Raw genomic sequence first — 21480 nt, 5'->3', positions numbered from 1 at the left:
GAAACCAAAGTCACTCTTTAAGGGGTCTCGAGGCTTCAGAGCAGTGTTCTGCAGAGACACATTTTTGTGGTGCAAATCCTGATTGGTCTCTTGAGTACAGATTAAAATACCTAAACCCACAGTGTTCCTTCCAGCGTTAAAGAGTGCTCTGATTTCAGGATTTAGTCTGTATCTGGCTTGTATAGAAAATTCCCCAACCTTCCTCTGAAATAAATTTCCACTTTACTCATTTAATACATTAATAAATGTGGGCTTAGGCAAGATATAGACATATATATATATAGCCGTGCAAGTGCTGAACACGCACTTGCATTGTGCTAGAAGATGGGCACATGATTTTAGAGACTCCTTGCTTGCAGGAGTGAGGAAGACCTAAGCTCCAGCCCTGTTGTCAGAGGTTTTCCCAAAGTGTTTTTTGTCAAATGTGAAGAAGGAGTCCATGGTCTCTTGGATTTGGAATGAGGTGTAATATGGGTGTTAGAGAATAGATATGGGAGATGGGAAGTACAGACTCAGGTCCCCTCAAGCCTAAGTTTCCCCACTGCCTTGCAGGGTGCTTTTAACATGGAGTGATTTTATCGACACCTCCTTTTTCTGCATTTTCCACAGGTGGTGACCTAGCAGGCATAGGAATATACCAGTAACTAAGCAGAAGACTATCTATTTAGAGATTTAGGATGGTGATCGGGTATGTGCCTGCCTACTGATAGCAGGCACAGGCAATTAATCCGCCAAGTGTCAGGCATTTTGCTGTCAGGAACCTGCCTCTCCAGGGGCAGGTAGCAGCTAAGTAGCAGCTTTCCTTTTGGACTCTGGCACACAGAGGGGAAATCTGACAGAAGTTGGTTGTATTTTTTGGATCCTTCTATTGGTATTGTATGTTGAAATTATATGACACCATTTGCTAGTAATAAATCACTTTGCTGTGTGTTGTGTGATTACATAATTAAATATCCCTTGTCATGGATACATATGCAGGGATTGACTTAGACTTGGTGGGAATTAGGGGTTTGATTTTTTGAACTTTACATTTCCTGACTCCTGTGCAAATCAAATCCAGTTGTTTCACACTGCAGTGAGATGATTCATGCAAGAAATAGCATATAGTGAGAAGTACAAACTGTACTTTCAGTGTATTTTCTGTCTTGATTATAATTTTCTTGGTCATTAAAAATGTGTGTAGAATAGGAATGGGCATTTTTCTGCTTCTAATCTTCAAAAAGGTGGTGCACTGTACAAGGATAATGATGCTTATCTCCTTTGCAAGGTGCTTTGAGCTGATCAGAAGGAAACTGCTGGGTGGGGATGGGCTGTAAACACGTGTGTTTCCTGCTGTCCCTGGAGCCGTGGCCATTCTCAATGAAATGCTGCCACTAAGAAGATGGCAGGTCTGGCAGAGTGCCCTTGGGCCACCCTGGCTGCGACCTGCATTAGATTACTTAAAACTGGCAGTCGTCTGGAGAGGTGTCCCTGGGACTGATGTCACCAGGCAGTGTGACTGCTCAGAGCTCCTCTGTGCCCCGAGTTCAGGGACACTGAAGCAGCTCTTGCAGCTGACCCGTCCTCGAGCAGCATGGTGTCTACTAGTTTTATTGCCTCTTTGATTGTTTGCAGTTGATTCTCGCTGCTTTCTGCTGAAGTTTAATTCAGTTTGCATTTGGAAGGACAAGGGAGCAAATTTGTTGTTTTTATTAGAGGCTAAGCTGCACTGAAGGCTGGGTGACAATCCATTGTTCGTGTCCTTACAAAATCCAACTAAGTAGGGAAGAAAGCACAAAGGAAGGGAAAAGTATAATTCAGATTTGCCAAGCAGCCTGCAAATAATTAGAAGATTAGCAGTTTGGCACTGTTTACTGGCGAGTTGTGAATTAAATGCATCCCCCTTTTCTCTTTACATTAGTGTAATGTGCCACTTCAGTTCTGGATTTCATGCCCTTCACATACCTCTCACTCCTCCTTCAGTGAACACACAGGACTGTATTTTACTGCACAAGAAAAGTAGGAGCAAGCATTTAATGTGGCATGAGAGACTTTCTAATCACCAGTCTTTGAAATATGCTCATAAGTATTTAAATTCACTTATTGGGTGGAAATGAATCGCCTCCAATTTGCTTTTATGATTGTAAGTGGAATATTTGCAGAGAGTGGTTTCTGTTATTTATACTGTGAAATGCTTGTAAGCAGCCAGCTATAAAAGACCTGAGTGATATTTATGCTTAAATTCTCTCATCACAGTCATAGTTGGAAGAGAGGATAGAATTCAGTGTGATGCTCTGAAACAGGTTGGGTGAAATCTCATCAACAAATAAGCTGAATTTTTGTTACTGAAAAACAACACATTTTTAATCTGATATATTAGGTGGTGGATCACTGGAACGGGTTGCCTAGAGAGGTGGTGGAGGCCTCATCGCTGGTGACACTCAAGGTCAGGCTTGATGGGGCTCTGAGCAATCTGGTATATGTGCAGATGTCCCTGCTTTTGGCCTAGATGACCTGTATAGGTTGCTTCCAACCCAAGACATTCTATGATTCTATGAAGCTCTGTTCACAGCTTTAGCTGCCTGCAGCTTAACTCTGTGTATCCATCTTGGATATGATGAAGCACAAGTGAAAATGAAAGCGTGACCATCACAGATGAGAAAACAATATTAGTGCCTCTGAAGTCACTGCTATGCTTGCCATGAAGTTTGACTAATCAAGATTTTTACCCTGAGGCTGCTACCTAATTGCAGATATGTGGGGATTCTTATGTCTGTGAAATTTTCTGATTTCCCACCCCTCTCTAGACTCTTCTGTCCCCTTTAGGGAACTTATTACACCCCTGTATAACAGGGACTAGAAGCACATTCACTAGTGCAAGAAAATATATTTGAGATCATATTCCAGCTGCCTACAGGGGTCTGTTATAATCTCCTGATAAGAATATACCAGACATTAAGATAATACTACAGCTGGTCTTGTCTCTTCCCTAATTTAGTGGGATTTGGGCATGCAGACCAGAAGAGGAAGGGAGGTGTTTTTTCTGAGTGCAGCAATGCATACTTATTCAGAACAATTCAATCCTATTCAAAACCAGCACTCCATGTCTGTCCCAACCTAAAATTCAGCTGGATGATACAATAGTTTATTGTTTGATGCAAGCACAGACAGCTCAGGTGATAACATCTGTAACATTGGAGGAGATTTTTGTCATTTCTCCACTGAGGAATAAATGAAAGTTGTAGTTTATTGTCATATACAGATATGTAATATACAGCACTGGAATAGGTTGCCCAGACTGGATGAGGCTTTGTGCAGCCTGGTCTAGTGTGGGGTGTCCCTGCCCATGCAAGGGGGTTGTAACCTGGTAATCTTTAAGGTCCCTTCCAACCTTAAACCATTGTATGATTCTATGATACTATGAAGTTTTGTGTTTTGTTGTGACTTGGTTTTTATATTTTGTTTTTTTTTTTAACTTCTTCTAACAAACTGAAAAAAATGCTGCGTTTTTCACTAGCAATTTCGGAGAAGGACAGGTGGGGCAAAAACCAAGGCAACCTTGAAATACATGTAATAATACAGAAAAATTCAAAAGCAGCAAGGTCCTGAACTGTAGAAAAATGAGGGAAGCTGATATTATTTTTCATTCATGATCTCAAATGCTTGTAGCCCATTTTTTGCAGACTTAAGGTTTACCCAAAGATGTTCAGTGAATCAATTAAGGTCTGTGTCGATAAAAAGAAACATCAAGGAATTCACTGCACCATGATGTCAGGCTTTAGGTGGAGGAAGCACTGTGAAAACTCTTTCCAAAAAAACCCCAACAAAATAAACAACCAGTATTCCAGGTACAACAATAACTTCTTTGAGGTGTTAACTTCATAAGATGTTCAGTGGGGTGGCTTCAGAGTAAATAGGTCAGTTAGGGGTATTACCATCATCAACAGTATAACATTCATACCTGTGAAGCAGTATTAGCCACTGCTTCTATTTCCTTCTAGGCATCAAAGATGAGAGTTTATGTGCTTCTGCCTTCCTGTAGGATCAAAAGGGAATTTTCTTTATTCACTTGATCAGAGACAAAGCAGGCTATTGTCTGTGAAAGATTTCTTATGTTGTCCATGTTATTGATAGCCATTAATGGTATTGTCATGATTGAGTGTGACTGATGTTGATCACTATGTTACTTTGATGAAATAATAATCAGTATGGGCCAAAAGCCAGGCAAGGTGAGCACCTGCATTTCCTCTTGGCTTGAGGTTGGTGGGGAGTTTTTTGAAAACTGCACTATAAAAGGGAGAGAAGAGGGACTGTGCCCTAAAAACCACTGTCCCTGAGGTTAGCAGAATTATTTTTTTCCTTGGTGAAAGGAGATCTGAGAACTGAGTCCTCTGTTTCAGCCTCACACTATGAACTGTCAGATACCTGCAGGCTCTGGTGAAGTCAGCCACACAGTTCCTGAAAAACTGAGCAGCTGCACGGTCAGATCCTGGGTTATCATTTCATTCTAGAGGGGGTTTGCTAATGCAGTCAGTCCAGCAAGCTCAATTTTGATGCCATCGCATTTTGTGTGACACTAAACTAAAACAGCTGTTTGCAATTAGCACATAGAAGAAGAACAATAACAAAAATGCAGCCTGCCCTTCCAGCTCTATGCACACTCAATGCAAAGAGTTCACCAAGTGCTGGTGATTTCCCCCCTCCCCGTGCTTTAACTAAAACATCCCAAACAATTGATCTCACTGAAGACCAAAGGAAAAAAAAAAAGAAAAAGCTTATCAGTCCTTACATATTTCTGATGGGCAGCAGTGGCTGGTTAATGGAAGATAAGCATTGCTCTGGGCCGCTGTGCAGGCAGGGCTGTTGCTGCTGTGGAGCTGGGCTGAGCATGAAGTTAAAGGGAGGCAAGGGCCAGGCAATGGTTGTTGCTGTGCTGGGTCAGGATGAGGTAGAGAGCTGGTTTCTTACCAGGACTGGGATCCAGGGCAGCTGGCCCACCCTCCCTTTGGGAACAGTGAACAAGGAGCTTGTAAAATACACAGACCAAATGGAAATGACCCCTATTGACTGAAACCAGCTGCGTGTCAGACCTCTCACTGTCTCTCTTGATTTGCTATCTCAAATAAATGGATGTGGTAGAAGGGGCTATGGAAAGAAAACAAAATAATTTGTTCTCCTTGAAGTTGCGCCACACTAATAAGCCACAGTTTTTACAGCTGAAAAAAATATCTTTATTTGCAGATTAAGATTTTCCCTCCGTATTTTTTTTTTTTCCTTTTCTTTTCTTTTGGCTTTGGAAGTCTTCCATTTAGAATGAGATATGTTATAGTTCAGTTTCAGAGGTCTTTCACAAATATAGCATTGGTAGATTTTGTTAAGTAGTCATCACATAAAACTGCTAGCTAATCAGTGCTTGTATTTTTGCATTTTGATTCAGAAAACAAAGTTCCAACTGCTTTTATAGGTGCTTCAGCTTAGATCTGTGTGGTGGCTCAGCCCCATAAAAAAGGTCTTAGCAACTTTTAAAGAATGACATGCAGAATGACTCGACTTACTCATGTGCTGTTCTCCGTATTTTTCCTAATGCACTCCTGGATAACACCGGTTATTCGGAGAGTTGATTCTCGCTGCTTTCTGCTGAAGTTTAATTCAGTTTGCATTTGGAAGGACAAGGGAGCAAATTTGTTGTTTTTATTAGAGGCTAAGCTGCACTGAAGGCTGGGTGACAATCCATTGTTCGTGTCCTTACAAAATCCAACTAAGTAGGGAAGAAAGCACAAAGGAAGGGAAAAGTATAATTCAGATTTGCCAAGCAGCCTGCAAATAATTAGAAGATTAGCAGTTTGGCACTGTTTACTGGCGAGTTGTGAATTAAATGCATCCCCCTTTTCTCTTTACATTAGTGTAATGTGCCACTTCAGTTCTGGATTTCATGCCCTTCACATACCTCTCACTCCTCCTTCAGTGAACACACAGGACTGTATTTTACTGCACAAGAAAAGTAGGAGCAAGCATTTAATGTGGCATGAGAGACTTTCTAATCACCAGTCTTTGAAATATGCTCATAAGTATTTAAATTCACTTATTGGGTGGAAATGAATCGCCTCCAATTTGCTTTTATGATTGTAAGTGGAATATTTGCAGAGAGTGGTTTCTGTTATTTATACTGTGAAATGCTTGTAAGCAGCCAGCTATAAAAGACCTGAGTGATATTTATGCTTAAATTCTCTCATCACAGTCATAGTTGGAAGAGAGGATAGAATTCAGTGTGATGCTCTGAAACAGGTTGGGTGAAATCTCATCAACAAATAAGCTGAATTTTTGTTACTGAAAAACAACACATTTTTAATCTGATATATTAGGTGGTGGATCACTGGAACGGGTTGCCTAGAGAGGTGGTGGAGGCCTCATCGCTGGTGACACTCAAGGTCAGGCTTGATGGGGCTCTGAGCAATCTGGTATATGTGCAGATGTCCCTGCTTTTGGCCTAGATGACCTGTATAGGTTGCTTCCAACCCAAGACATTCTATGATTCTATGAAGCTCTGTTCACAGCTTTAGCTGCCTGCAGCTTAACTCTGTGTATCCATCTTGGATATGATGAAGCACAAGTGAAAATGAAAGCGTGACCATCACAGATGAGAAAACAATATTAGTGCCTCTGAAGTCACTGCTATGCTTGCCATGAAGTTTGACTAATCAAGATTTTTACCCTGAGGCTGCTACCTAATTGCAGATATGTGGGGATTCTTATGTCTGTGAAATTTTCTGATTTCCCACCCCTCTCTAGACTCTTCTGTCCCCTTTAGGGAACTTATTACACCCCTGTATAACAGGGACTAGAAGCACATTCACTAGTGCAAGAAAATATATTTGAGATCATATTCCAGCTGCCTACAGGGGTCTGTTATAATCTCCTGATAAGAATATACCAGACATTAAGATAATACTACAGCTGGTCTTGTCTCTTCCCTAATTTAGTGGGATTTGGGCATGCAGACCAGAAGAGGAAGGGAGGTGTTTTTTCTGAGTGCAGCAATGCATACTTATTCAGAACAATTCAATCCTATTCAAAACCAGCACTCCATGTCTGTCCCAACCTAAAATTCAGCTGGATGATACAATAGTTTATTGTTTGATGCAAGCACAGACAGCTCAGGTGATAACATCTGTAACATTGGAGGAGATTTTTGTCATTTCTCCACTGAGGAATAAATGAAAGTTGTAGTTTATTGTCATATACAGATATGTAATATACAGCACTGGAATAGGTTGCCCAGACTGGATGAGGCTTTGTGCAGCCTGGTCTAGTGTGGGGTGTCCCTGCCCATGCAAGGGGGTTGTAACCTGGTAATCTTTAAGGTCCCTTCCAACCTTAAACCATTGTATGATTCTATGATACTATGAAGTTTTGTGTTTTGTTGTGACTTGGTTTTTATATTTTGTTTTTTTTTTTAACTTCTTCTAACAAACTGAAAAAAATGCTGCGTTTTTCACTAGCAATTTCGGAGAAGGACAGGTGGGGCAAAAACCAAGGCAACCTTGAAATACATGTAATAATACAGAAAAATTCAAAAGCAGCAAGGTCCTGAACTGTAGAAAAATGAGGGAAGCTGATATTATTTTTCATTCATGATCTCAAATGCTTGTAGCCCATTTTTTGCAGACTTAAGGTTTACCCAAAGATGTTCAGTGAATCAATTAAGGTCTGTGTCGATAAAAAGAAACATCAAGGAATTCACTGCACCATGATGTCAGGCTTTAGGTGGAGGAAGCACTGTGAAAACTCTTTCCAAAAAAAACCCAACAAAATAAACAACCAGTATTCCAGGTACAACAATAACTTCTTTGAGGTGTTAACTTCATAAGATGTTCAGTGGGGTGGCTTCAGAGTAAATAGGTCAGTTAGGGGTATTACCATCATCAACAGTATAACATTCATACCTGTGAAGCAGTATTAGCCACTGCTTCTATTTCCTTCTAGGCATCAAAGATGAGAGTTTATGTGCTTCTGCCTTCCTGTAGGATCAAAAGGGAATTTTCTTTATTCACTTGATCAGAGACAAAGCAGGCTATTGTCTGTGAAAGATTTCTTATGTTGTCCATGTTATTGATAGCCATTAATGGTATTGTCATGATTGAGTGTGACTGATGTTGATCACTATGTTACTTTGATGAAATAATAATCAGTATGGGCCAAAAGCCAGGCAAGGTGAGCACCTGCATTTCCTCTTGGCTTGAGGTTGGTGGGGAGTTTTTTGAAAACTGCACTATAAAAGGGAGAGAAGAGGGACTGTGCCCTAAAAACCACTGTCCCTGAGGTTAGCAGAATTATTTTTTTCCTTGGTGAAAGGAGATCTGAGAACTGAGTCCTCTGTTTCAGCCTCACACTATGAACTGTCAGATACCTGCAGGCTCTGGTGAAGTCAGCCACACAGTTCCTGAAAAACTGAGCAGCTGCACGGTCAGATCCTGGGTTATCATTTCATTCTAGAGGGGGTTTGCTAATGCAGTCAGTCCAGCAAGCTCAATTTTGATGCCATCGCATTTTGTGTGACACTAAACTAAAACAGCTGTTTGCAATTAGCACATAGAAGAAGAACAATAACAAAAATGCAGCCTGCCCTTCCAGCTCTATGCACACTCAATGCAAAGAGTTCACCAAGTGCTGGTGATTTCCCCCCTCCCCGTGCTTTAACTAAAACATCCCAAACAATTGATCTCACTGAAGACCAAAGGAAAAAAAAAAAGAAAAAGCTTATCAGTCCTTACATATTTCTGATGGGCAGCAGTGGCTGGGTTAATGTATAAAAGAATAGCCGCTGTGCAGGCAGGGCTGTTGCTGCTGTGGAGCTGGGCTGAGCATGAAGTTAAAGGGAGGCAAGGGCCAGGCAATGGTTGTTGCTGTGCTGGGTCAGGATGAGGTAGAGAGCTGGTTTCTTACCAGGACTGGGATCCAGGGCAGCTGGCCCACCCTCCCTTTGGGAACAGTGAACAAGGAGCTTGTAAAATACACAGACCAAATGGAAATGACCCCTATTGACTGAAACCAGCTGCGTGTCAGACCTCTCACTGTCTCTCTTGATTTGCTATCTCAAATAAATGGATGTGGTAGAAGGGGCTATGGAAAGAAAACAAAATAATTTGTTCTCCTTGAAGTTGCGCCACACTAATAAGCCACAGTTTTTACAGCTGAAAAAAATATCTTTATTTGCAGATTAAGATTTTCCCTCCGTATTTTTTTTTTTTCCTTTTCTTTTCTTTTGGCTTTGGAAGTCTTCCATTTAGAATGAGATATGTTATAGTTCAGTTTCAGAGGTCTTTCACAAATATAGCATTGGTAGATTTTGTTAAGTAGTCATCACATAAAACTGCTAGCTAATCAGTGCTTGTATTTTTGCATTTTGATTCAGAAAACAAAGTTCCAACTGCTTTTATAGGTGCTTCAGCTTAGATCTGTGTGGTGGCTCAGCCCCATAAAAAAGGTCTTAGCAACTTTTAAAGAATGACATGCAGAATGACTCGACTTACTCATGTGCTGTTCTCCGTATTTTTCCTAATGCACTCCTGGATAACACCAGTTATTCGGAGAAATATGAAGAGCTGCTTGCAGTAACCAGGGTAGCAGTCAAATTTGACAAGTTAAGGACAACAGCTACTCAAAACCTCCATTTTATACCCAGGATGAGTTGCAGGTGTTGATGTTAGATTGAGCTCCATTCTAGTTTCAGAGGTAGAGAAGGAGGTTTTTAACCTTAATGCCAGATAAATTTGCCTCGATCTCTTTTTCAGAAGATCATTAAGTTGTGACTCATGCCATAGTGTGGTCATGGTTTGAAAACTTTTCTTAAGGAAACTTCTTAAAAGTCATCAGTCCAGTTTTCCTTCACAAAAACTGAAGCACTGATGTGTTTTGCAAAGGTATCTTTCCTTTTTTCTTTCCCTTTTTTTTTTTTTTTTTTTTAATTGATTTATTAGTGTGCCTTGGTGGAATGACATTCATGAAATCTGCAAAAACTTGTGGGATACAAAAATTTCAGGATGATACTCTGAAGTGACCCTGTTACTTCTTTTTGCCTTCCACAATCTTCTTTTTTTTTTTCTCTTTTTTTTTCTTTTTTTTTTTTTTTTTCTTCCTTAAGAATTTGTTTCTTCCTCACTCCCAGATGCAAAAACACAATAGGGCTGCAGATCTGAACATAAGAGGTTTTACCTGTGGCCTTTCAGTGAAGTTGCACAGACAGATGTTATTTCAATATTAGTAGAGTAGATTGACATTCATGCTTATAGTTTCTTAGAGTCCTGGCAGTCACTCTCTTTCCTTTAAAGACAAAACCAAAAAGCAGTTCAGTCTCTTCATTGCTCTGCCACTGGCAGATTTTAGCTACATTGGCTTGTAGGATCATCTGACCATGATCTGTGATCCACAGATACTTCTGTGGGGAAAGGCACACCTCTGTCCTCTTGTTTCTTGCTGGTTGTCCTATTGGTGGCATTTCTAACTGATGAGCTATCTACTATGCATGATATCTTCTGTCTGGATACTTCAGATCATGATAGTCTGACATCAAGCGATACCTTGGACTTCCCTCCCTTTTTGTCTTTTTCTGATTACTAATTACTTGCATAAGGCAGAGTAAACCAAGCTTACGTTGACTTCTTCAAAAACATAAAGATGTAAAGAGGTCTTGGGTGGCTGCCTGTAGATAATACTCTCTGCTAAACCAGATGAAGAACCGTGGATGCCAAGGAGGTTTTCACGGTTTTGGAAGAAGCCCTTCACCTAGCTGACATCTGTCAGGCTCTAGCTCTTCTAGGATGCCAGTGATTTCAGTACTCCCAAGAGTAGGATGACACTAGCTTATAGCTTTGGGATGACCATGTAATTCTGCTGAAGATAATGTATTTTTCTCTGTATTTCAGCTATAGCTTTAGCACTCAAGGGTCCTAGCCTGCAATCCAAAATGTGGCAGCTCTTCCCATTGCCCTTTGGTGGTATTCAAGTAGAAGCAGACAAATCCCATTGATTTCTCCCATTAAGGAGAGTTAAGCCCTGGTCAGGACTCCAGAGCCCAATCCAGTGACAGTACAAAACATAAGGAGTACAAAACAGAGAGAGGGGTTAGCATGTGATAAAAACTCAGCAGATGTTTGAAAGTGTTCAAATAATTATTTCAAAGAAAAAAGACTAGGTTGAGGACCTCAGTATTTTTCTGTCTTTCTGATGAAAGACCGGGTTGGGTGCTAGTACAACTGTAGAATGTATTTGAGCCTGAATTTGAAAAACACACCAATACAACATATTTATCAATTAGTCTTTCCAATAATATCAGTAGTAAAAACAAGAGGGAAACTTTGTTGCACCTTTATTTTAATCAGACTTTCATTTTTAAAAGTTGCAAGAGTACAAGCTTGATAAAGCTAATGCTACTGAGCTGGCCAAAGGGAAAAGGGTGAGAGCCAGTTATTTTTCCTCAGCAGCACAGTAGGAAATGTGTAACTGTTAAATTTCAGTTCAGATGTTTATGTCTTTACGTATTTACAGTGGAAAACTAAATTAGAGCCCAAGAATATGGTATTTCTCAAACTGAAATAAGATGACTTTTATCAAGGGAACAGCAAGAAAAAACCTAAATGAATCTCAAAACACAGGAGAAGGCAGCATTTCTAGCACGACAGAAATCTTACTCTAATTGCTCAGATCATCATGCATGAATGTTGGAATTCTCTGCCTTCCTCTGTTCCAGAGACTGAAGGCAGCACTGACTCATCATCCTGCCGCCATGTCGAACGGGAATATGAACACCATGGGCCACATGATGGAAATGATGAGCTCGCGGCAGGACCAGACGCCCCACCATCATATGCACTCACATCCTCATCAGCACCAGACGCTGCCACCTCATCACTCCTACCCGCACCAGCACCAGCACCCAGCGCACCACCCTCACCCTCAGCCTCACCACCAGCAGAACCATCCCCACCACCACTCCCACTCGCACCTTCACGCGCACCCGGCACATCACCAGACGTCGCCGCACCCCCCGCTGCACTCGGGCGGACAAGCACAGGTAACACCTTCATGCCACGCTGCACTGCTGAGTGGTGCTGTTATGTGGAGTTAAAACCTGATCCCTGTGTTGTTTCTCCCTGCATGCATGTCTTGTCAGATACAAGCCCCTCAGGCTGCTCATAAATGTCCGCTACCAGCAGTGGGGAACCACAAACTTTATTCAGAATACAGAGTGAAGGAGCAACTCATTTTTTTGCTTAATTTGCTAGACATTTGTAATATCTTACTTAATAAGGAGCTCCAAGTTTTTTCAGTGCTCTGAGCCCTGCAGATTGCCATGTATCCTTTCATGGACAAAGCATATTATGGAGATTAGCAGGTTAGATATGTTGCCTAATGTGCTTGAACCTAAACTTCTCAGGCCAAGATTAAAGAGCTGTATCTGTTCTACCTGCAGAAATACATAGCACTTCGCTTTGGTGAAGTAGAATGGCAGTGGTGGGTGCGTATTCAAGACTGGAGACAGTAGAGGTAGCTTTAAGGTAAGATACATTGGCTTAGAGGAAAAGAAGAAAGGGGATCCAGACTCTACAAAGAGGATAGTAGCCCCCAGCTGCAAAGCATGAGAGAAAGCCAAGACTAGCTGGGAGTGTGGGCAACAGTTGGTAGATATCATGATAGGAGAAAAACACGATAAAGCCAGTCCAAGGAAGGAGATTTAAACCAGGAAGGCAATTTTGATTTGGATTCAGGTGATGAGAACATCAGTAAAGGTGTCCATTGAATGAGTCGAAGGTCTCAAGTTTTGGACAAGGTATATTGGCTTCAGCAATTTGGATAATTCAATATCTGAACGGAATGTTTTGTTAACTACTGAGCTAGTGAGCATGGACTTTAGCAGAGTAATTTTTAAGAGGAATTCTATTAATGTCTTAAGATGATAGGTTTCTGCATAGAATAGCGCTAGAAAAATAAAGCTCTAGGGCCAGTGACTGTAACATGTCAGGTCAGGGGAGCAAATTTTAGGAGGACAAGCAGGCAGTGCATAAAATGAGGACAAAGGAGTGCCAGCCATAAGAAGTTCAATCTGTGAAGTATTGTGTTGCTTGCAAATACCTTTCAGACAAGCTCTTAGAAAACATTAAAGAAAATGAGAGGATTTGGCTGACATCCCAGTGTCCCACAACATTAACTATTTACTAACATCTAGCCTTATTATTGCAGAAGCTGCAAGCACATGGGATTTCCCTAAAGCATTTGCTAATGTAAAATGAATCGTCAGCTTTAGAGAAACAGTCTAAATAAGGGAGCAGCAGACTCCCCTGTGAGAAGACATCCAGAGCTTCATAAGTTTAGTTCAGTTTTCACTTTGTGAATTCAATTATTTTCCCATCTGTTAATGAGTTATTTTCCTTGGAGTTGTTTAAAAACTCCAATAAAAACACATAATTGCATAACAGAGAAACTAAAACTAACCTGTCTTGGACATCCATGAGACGGTAAGGATGAAGTTGTGCTTAGCAGATTGAGAACCCCATGGATGAGATGGAGGAAGTCACGTACCTCTCTGAAGCATTTAAAACAAGGGTAACAGTATTACCGAACTCACCAATGGGTTGGAAGGATAAACATGTTAATGCAGGTGAGGGAGTCAGATACCACAGTATGGAGCAGTGCTGGAAAATGTCCATATTAGCACTTCTAACAGGTGAGAAGCAAACAGCTACAAGAGAAAATAAACCTCCCAAGTCTAAGGATAAGACATCAGCCAATGAGCCAGTGTGCTACAGTCACCTATAGAATAGAATAGAATAGAATAGAATAGAATAGAATAGAATAGAATAGAATAGAATAGAATAGAATAGAACAGACTATTACAATTGGAAGTGACCTACAACAATCATCTAGTTCAACTGCCCGACCAATTCAGGGCTGACCAAAATTAAAAAATGTCATTAAGGGCATTGTCCAAATGCCTCTTAAACACTGACAGGCTTGGGGCACCGACCACCTTTCCAGGAGGCCTGTTCCAGTGTCTGACAACCCTCTCAGTTAGTCAGTGCTTCCTGATGACAAGTCTAAACCTCCCCAGTGCAGCTTTGAACTATTTCCATGTCTCCTAACTCTGGATCCCAAGGAGAAGAGATCAGCATCTCCCTCTCTGCTTCCCCTCCTCAGGAAGCTGTAGAGAGCAATGAGGTCACCCCTCCATAGCACATTCTTTCCAGCCCTTTCACCAGCTTTGTTACTCTGCTTTGAACACATTCAAGGACCTTCACATGCCCTCCAGGATGCAGTTTGCCCTCTTGGCTGCCAGGGTACACTGCTGGCTCCTGTTGATCCTGCTGTTGACCAGCACCTCCAGATCCCTTCCTGCAAGGCTGGTCTCCAGCCAGTCCTCTCCCAGTTTATACTTGTGCCTAGCATTACTGTCCTCAGCATTTTGACTTGTTAAATTTCATGCCATTGATGATTGCTAAATGCTCCAATCTGTCTAGATCCCTCTGAAATTCCTCTTGTCCCTGAAGAGAATCAACAGCACATCCCAGTTTGGTATCATCATCAAACCTGCTAATGGTCCATTCAACTCTGGCATTCAGATCATTGATAAAAAGATCAAACAGAACTGGCCCTAGACTTGGTCCCTGAGGAATACTGCTGATGTCCAGTCACCAGTTAAATGTAGCCCCATTAAGCACAACCCCTTAAGCTTTGCCCTTCAGCAAGTTCTTTAGTCAGTGCACCACGTATCTGCTCATCTCACAGTTGGACAACTTGTCCAGGAGGATGCTGACAGGGACAGTATCAAAAGCCTAACTAAAATCCAGCAAATCTACAATCCACTAGGTGGGTGACCTTACCATAGAAGGATATCAAAGTAGTTAAATAGACTGTCCCCTTGTGAACCGACATTGCCTGTGCCTGCTAATTGCATTATTCTTAAAATGTGTTTCAGTAGTACCCACTATAATCTTCACCATAAAGTTCCCAGTAACAGAGGTTAAACTAGCAGGCCTGTAGTTCCCCAGGTCTTCCCTCATGGCCTTTCTGTAGGGTGGAATAGCATTGGCTAGCTTCCAGTTGGAATAGACCTCCCCAGACTCCCAAGAACTTTGGTAGATGATCGAGAGGGTCCTACCTTAACATCCACCTATTCCTCTTAACCTGTGTGATGCTTGATATGGGTTTGAGTCATTCCGGTTAGGGCAGCCTCGACTTACTGTGCTTTTTACTCCCTGTTAGCTGTGCACCTTGAGAGATTAACAGGCAGGCAAGAAGAAATATGGACACCAGGGTAGGTGGGCTGACTGGCAGAGTCATTCCGGTTAGGGCAGCCTCGACTTACTGTGCTTTTTACTCCCTGTTAGCTGTGCACCTTGAGAGATTAACAGGCAGGCAAGAAGAAATATGGACACCAGGGTAGGTGGGCTGACTTGCAGCCACAAAACTGTGTCACATTCTCTCCAGTCTCAATCCAAGCCCGGAATCAGATGAGCTTTACTTTGCACAGCGTATCTCTGGAGGCAGCTGGCCCCATCAGGGTTCAAGGAGCTCTTCACCTTGTTCATAGGTCTAAGTGTTACCAAGAGGATGGGAACAGAGGGTGATGGCTGAGGAGGCTGAGCAGGACTCCCTGGGAAAATGGCTTCCCTGGCAGCAGAGCTCTTGCTGCAGGCCTGCTGCTGTGGTGCAAAGTGACTTCTGAGCAGGTGCATGAGTGGGGAAAAAATAAGGGTTTGCTGAGTAATAATCACATAGTTATTACTTTCTAAGCTCATCCATAGTCCCTGTGGTAATGGCCTCTTTGTGGGTCAGATTGCTCCAGCAGACACTAATTTTATGGTGCATTTTACTTATTATTAATCTCCTTATTCTTCTGAGCCAGATTCTTTTATTCCAGACCCCCTGCCAAATGACAGCATGGTCCATGCTGCTGTGATCCTTGTGGTCCCATGCAGAGACTGATGTTATTTTACACCACACCCCTCTGTAATGTCAAAATTCATTTCACGCTTTTCAGCTACCATTTTGATACACAGGACCCAAATGAATTATGCTCTTGCAGCATGAATGAAAGGGTATGAGTTTTGTAGCCAGCTGCAAAGAACAGGAAGTATTGGATCAAGGAAAAAAGTAGAAATCACCTTCTGATAGGTATCTTTCTGAGAGAGAGGGATATTTTACTGAGTTGTAGCTGTGTTGCCTCAACTACTGCAACTATTCTTGTGTTGGTCCTATGAAGGTTTCTTGATATTAAACTTGCCAGAGTGATAGCTTAAGCAATATAGTGGTTTGGATGTTGTTTCATTCTATTAGCTATCCTATGCTTGTCTTCATTATGGATACTTGATTAGCATCATCTAAAAAAAAAACCACTCAAAAGTAAACAACAACAGCAACAACAACAAAAACTGAGTTTTAATACATGTTTATTTGTTAATTTTCTTTCTTAGGTCCCTAGGCAGGGCAGCAAAATCCTGCGACAGAATTATGCTTAGACAGTTACCAAGATATAACCTAACAGATTTCAGGGTTAAGCGCTATCTAGTAAGAGTCAGTTAATTATCCCATGTGACATTATTAGTGATGTAATAGCAACTTTTATGATTAATATCTGCCAGAAATAGAGAGAAGATTCTGTTGTTCTGAAATTGCACTCTGACTGCCCAAAGACCAAGTGCTACATTTTGAAAACAAAATGACTCACCAGTTATTCAGGAGAAAATGATCATATGAGGAAAAAGAGAAAAAAAAAAAAAAAAAGAAACTTATAGTTACTATTTTCTGCCAGTGTTGCAGACCTGATCGGGAGAGTTAAGAAACAAGAATTTTTAATGCTGAATAAAAAAAAGAAGAAAAGCTTTTGGTGTCCAGAAACTTAAATAACAAATCTTTGAAGTTCTGAAAGATGTTGTATGTGAGAAAATGAAAGGTTTTTGATGAGGTGTTGACATTAAAAGGGATCTCTGAGGCCTCTGAACTCAGACATCTTGCTAAAGAGGCAGCATGCCCAGCCTGGGTGGATGAGGAGCAGCTGGCATCTCTCGGCAGCAGTCTCCTGGAGGCAGGCTGGGGACACTGGTGGGAACAAGGACAGTGGCTGGTGGTCCTGCCTGCAGGGCACTGGTGGCTGCAGCTTCTGCAACTGCTTGAAGCCCTAGGACTCCAACCTCCAGTGTGGACAGAGGGTTGGAGATTTTACCAGCAAACATACAGACTTAATACAAGCTGAAATTTTTAATATCAGTCAGAATGTTCAGTGTGGCTTTTTTATTTTTAGAAGGTTATTTTTTAAAAAATAAAATAAAATTCTGCTCCCATGAGAGAGATTCCTTGTCTGTGCAACATAAAGCTGGGAATAAATTTGGCTTTATGCAAAAAGCGTTATCAGATGCACAGAATAATTACACATAAAATTGCCACTTGAATTGACACAAGTCAGCTGGGAGAGGAAGCAAACTCTTCTTCACAGTTTGTGGTGAGATTCTAGACAGAAAAGCAACCTCGCAAGACGATAGTATCATTTTAATTGAGCCAGACAGAGATGTTAGGCAAACACATGTTAATTGCCACAATTGAAATTCAGGGCTCAAGTCTGACAAAGCACTGAGTACGTCCACTCCCTGAAGTCAAAAGGAAGCACCTTGGAGGTTTGGGTCTTTGCCAGAATAAGAAGGTAAATTTTGAGTCAACAATTCACGTTTCCAGACTGTTCCAGAATGTGCTGGAGCTACAGCAGCAACGTGAGCCACAGCAGCAGCTCCCGCTGGGCGCAAGCCATGGGACACCTGGGTCAGGCTCCCAAGCCCAGCTCAGAGCCCTGTTACCTCAGTGCCTCATATAGGCAGGAAAGCAATCCAAAAGCTGGCTATTCCCAGGCAGATTAACTTTAAGTCTGATGCTTGTTCCTGACAGAGCCACGGGCATGTGTTTCATTGGCTCAGGAGCTGTAGCACAGACTACTTTGGGCTGCCCTCACCATGTGCCTTCTCTGTAGTGGCACTGACCTGTTAACTTTCAGGAGCAGGATCAATACTCTCCTGCTCTTGAAAAAGCATAAATACATATTTTTCCATAGTTTTGTAGCAGCAGGATTGGATGTAGTGTGCCTCTGCTTTTGAAGCCAGGCTGCTGAAAAAAAAAAAGGAGTACAGCACCCACAGAGGTCAAATGGAAATACCTGAGAAGAGGAATATCCCTTCGCCTCACAGTGCAGGGATACCAAAATGCAGGTTCCAGTTCAGGTACCTAAATTTCTTTTGCTCCCAGCTGAGGGGCACCAAGGTCTGCTAGCCTTGTGCAATCCCAGCCCATAGCTTTCCAGATCTACTCAGGTGCAAAGAGCATTGCAGCTCTTGTCCCCAGAGGTGGTAAAGCATGAGACAGGGATGGAGAAGCCTGTGAAATAGAGATTCCTGAAAATTGTGGAGGAAATTTTACTTATTTAAAACAAAAAGAAGGGAAAAGGAAAGAGAAAGAAAGAGAGAGAAAGAGAGAAAGGAAGAGAGAAAGAGAGAAAGGAAGAGAGAAAGAAAGAGAGAAAGAGAGAAAGAAAGAGAGGGAGAAGGAAGGAAGGAAGGAAGGAAGGAAGGAAGGAAGGAAGGAAGGAAGGAAGGAAGGAAGGAAGGAAGGAAGGAAGGAAGGAAGGAAGGAAGGAAGGAAGGAAGGAAGGAAGGAAGGAAGGAAGGAAGGAAGGAAGGAAGGAAGGAAGGAAGGAAGGAAGGAAGGAAGGAAGGAAGGAAGGAAGGAAGGAAGGAAGAAAGAAAGAAAGAAAGAAAGAAAGGAAGAAAGGAAGAAAGGAAGAAAGAAAGAAAGAAAGAAAGAAAGAAAGAAAGAAAGAAAGAAAGAAAGAAAGAAAGAAAGAAAGAAAGAAAGAAAGAAAGAAAGAAAGAAAGAAAGAAAGAAAGAAAGAAAGAAAGAAAGAAAGAAAGAAAGAAAGAAAGAAAGAAAGAAAGAAAGAAAGAAAGAAAGAAAGAAAGAAAGAAAGAAAGAAAGGAAAGAAAAGAAAGAGAAAGAAACCCTCTACAGTTTTCTGCTTTGATTAAAACAGTTGCTGAGAGGTACTTGACATTTGAACTTTGAAATAGGTGGTAGTAAGGAAAGGACCTAAATGAACCATTTTTAATAACTGCAAGGGGAAAAAATATTTTCCTTACAAATATTCAGAGAATCGTTTTTTTTTAAATTTCCCCTTGGACCGTGGCAAGGGTTTGCCAGCAGCTCATTGCAGTGGCATTTGGCGCAGCCTTTTGCGCCTGTTGCAGACCTCACTGGGGAGCAGGACGAGCGTGTGAGATTTCCCTTCCCTGTTCAGCATCCCCCTCCATAGTTTTCCCCCCTCACCACCCCTTGCCAAACCTCTTCTTCCCGGCCAGGTTTCGCCAGCAGCACAGCAGATGCAGCCCACGCAGACGATACAGCCGCCACAGCCGACTGGAGGTCGCCGGAGGAGAGTGGTGGACGAAGACCCGGATGAGAGGAGGCGGAAATTTCTGGAAAGAAACCGAGCCGCCGCCACGCGCTGCAGACAGAAGAGGAAGGTCTGGGTGATGTCACTGGAAAAGAAAGCAGAAGAGCTCACCCAGACAAACATGCAGCTTCAGGTGCGAGCCACTGTCTACGCCCCTGAGGACACAGAGGGGCTCTTTGTGCTCAGAGGGGCCAGCGGTGCCAGCTGCCCTTGCTGCCCTTGGGGCTGCTCCCGCACACCCAGGCAGAATTGAAGCCGATTAATCAAGATGTGTGTGCTTCAATTAAAGAAATAATTGCATTTTAGTGGGATAAGCCAGGAAAAAGATGTCTTGGGATTTTGAAGCCTTTGCTAGACAGAATTGTATTTAGTTTCTTTTCCTGTCATCGCTTTTTGTGGGGATTTTTTTTTTTTTTTGGAAGTGCCATCAACTCGGCCATAAAAGGCTTCTTCAGAGCAAGGCATGTAGCTAAACCCTCATTGAAAGCCAGGGAGATACGATCATAAATAGAGCAGTCTACCAGAAAGAAAAAGATTAAGTGGATGGATGAAGCTACTCTGACTATGATAAAAGCTATTCTTAGGTGGTGCAGTGAGCACAATACTTCTGCCCCATCTGGAGGTGTGTCTGTGTGCTGCCAAGGGTGGGAACTGTTTGTGTGCACTCCCCTGAAATGCAGAGGTGTGAGCAGCACCTAGGCTCTGGTTGTAGCAGAGCTGTGTAGATGACATGCTCTAGGTGACAGCAGCCCTGCCAGGGCTGTCATTTGACCCCATAGGTCCAGCCCCCCATCCCGATGCAGAGAGCCAGAGGATTTCCCAAGTGGATTAAAACACTCCTTAACTTATCTTTGGTCTTGTGAAGGGTTAGTTGGCTTGTCAATTCATGTCTTTGAATCTGGAAGCCACATTGCCTTCAGAAGAAGTTATAAAATAATGTCATGGACAAATGTTAATACAAATCCAGCACATGAGCACTGAGTGGCATTTTTTACCAGTTCTTCCAAAGTTGTGGAGCAGTTTCTGTGTTCTTGGGTTTAATGTTTGCAGAAGAGTCTGGTTTAAACTTTGTGGCCAACTAAACCCTCTCTTTCTTTTCTAGAATGAGGTTTCCATGCTGAAAAATGAGGTAGCACAGCTGAAACAGTTATTGTTAACACATAAAGACTGTCCGATAACAGCTATGCAGAAAGAATCGCAAGGATATCTAAGTAAGTAGCTGGTATGTTTGCACTGTCTCCACACTCCTCACAGGAAAGCAAAGTTTCTAATTCTTTCCACCAGAACCCCTTCTTGGTCATATTCTCACTTGAACCTGTCTTCTCAAACATCATCCAAGCCATCCAATCTCCTGCCCTTATTTATCCAGCCCCGCTCAAAAGCCAAAAAGCCCTGGTTTGCATCCCACACAGCAGAGCTAGTCTTCCCCACCCCTCCCTCCAGCAAGGAGATGCACACGGATGGACACTCACTCCCCTGTGGAGGAACCTGCTTGAACTCACAGCTCCAAACCTGCAAGAGTCCTCCTGGGAGCAGCGCTGCCAGCACCTTAAAATAACTCTCAAAAGGAAAGTTAAAAAGGAAAACATTACAGTCCCCTCCAGCGAAAATGGTCCTGTGCTCTGACAGTGGTGCAGACCAGGCATGGCGCAGGTTTTCAAGGTTTGTCAACTCTTTTTTAACTCTTATCTTTCATGGCTTTTTTTTAAAAAAAAAAAATCATCTAATGGAGGTACTGAATTGATTCTGTCTAGTTGATGCATTTTATGAATGTGGTAATTTAGGGACAAATTCTTTGCTTGGCTCTGGAACGTCTCAGAAGAGCCTCGGGGTTAATATTTGCTAGATTGCGGCATTCTCTTAAAATAGAGGCCATTTCTGTCTCCTCTGCATCACTATGCATCTGGCTTTTTAACAGTACTGAAAGAAAAAAATACATAATTGCATTATATGCCTATCAACTGTTGCTTGAATTAGATTTTCTGTGCTGCAGTGCACAGCACTCTAATTTTGATTCC

At 42.1% G+C, this 21480-nt stretch overlaps 1 protein-coding gene across 1 annotated transcript in view; it reads left to right on the top strand.

Moving 5' to 3' along the window:
* The window catches only part of CREB5 (cAMP responsive element binding protein 5), a 223805-nt gene that overhangs the window by 201062 nt on the left and 1263 nt on the right, over positions 1 to 21480 (top strand). Inside the window, exons 7-9 of the mRNA XM_010007553.1 lie at positions 11726 to 12049; positions 19368 to 19595; positions 20565 to 20673. Of these exons, the coding sequence (XP_010005855.1) occupies positions 11726 to 12049; positions 19368 to 19595; positions 20565 to 20673 (661 nt within the window). The remainder of the gene's footprint in view (positions 1 to 11725; positions 12050 to 19367; positions 19596 to 20564; positions 20674 to 21480) is intronic.

This window comes from Chaetura pelagica, unplaced genomic scaffold (assembly GCF_000747805.2).
Source record: "Chaetura pelagica isolate M959 unplaced genomic scaffold, ChaPel_1.0 scaffold10, whole genome shotgun sequence".
Taxonomy (NCBI): domain Eukaryota; kingdom Metazoa; phylum Chordata; class Aves; order Apodiformes; family Apodidae; genus Chaetura; species Chaetura pelagica.
The sequence above is the reverse complement of the archived record's forward strand: the minus strand, read 5'-3'. Positions and strand labels throughout refer to the sequence as shown.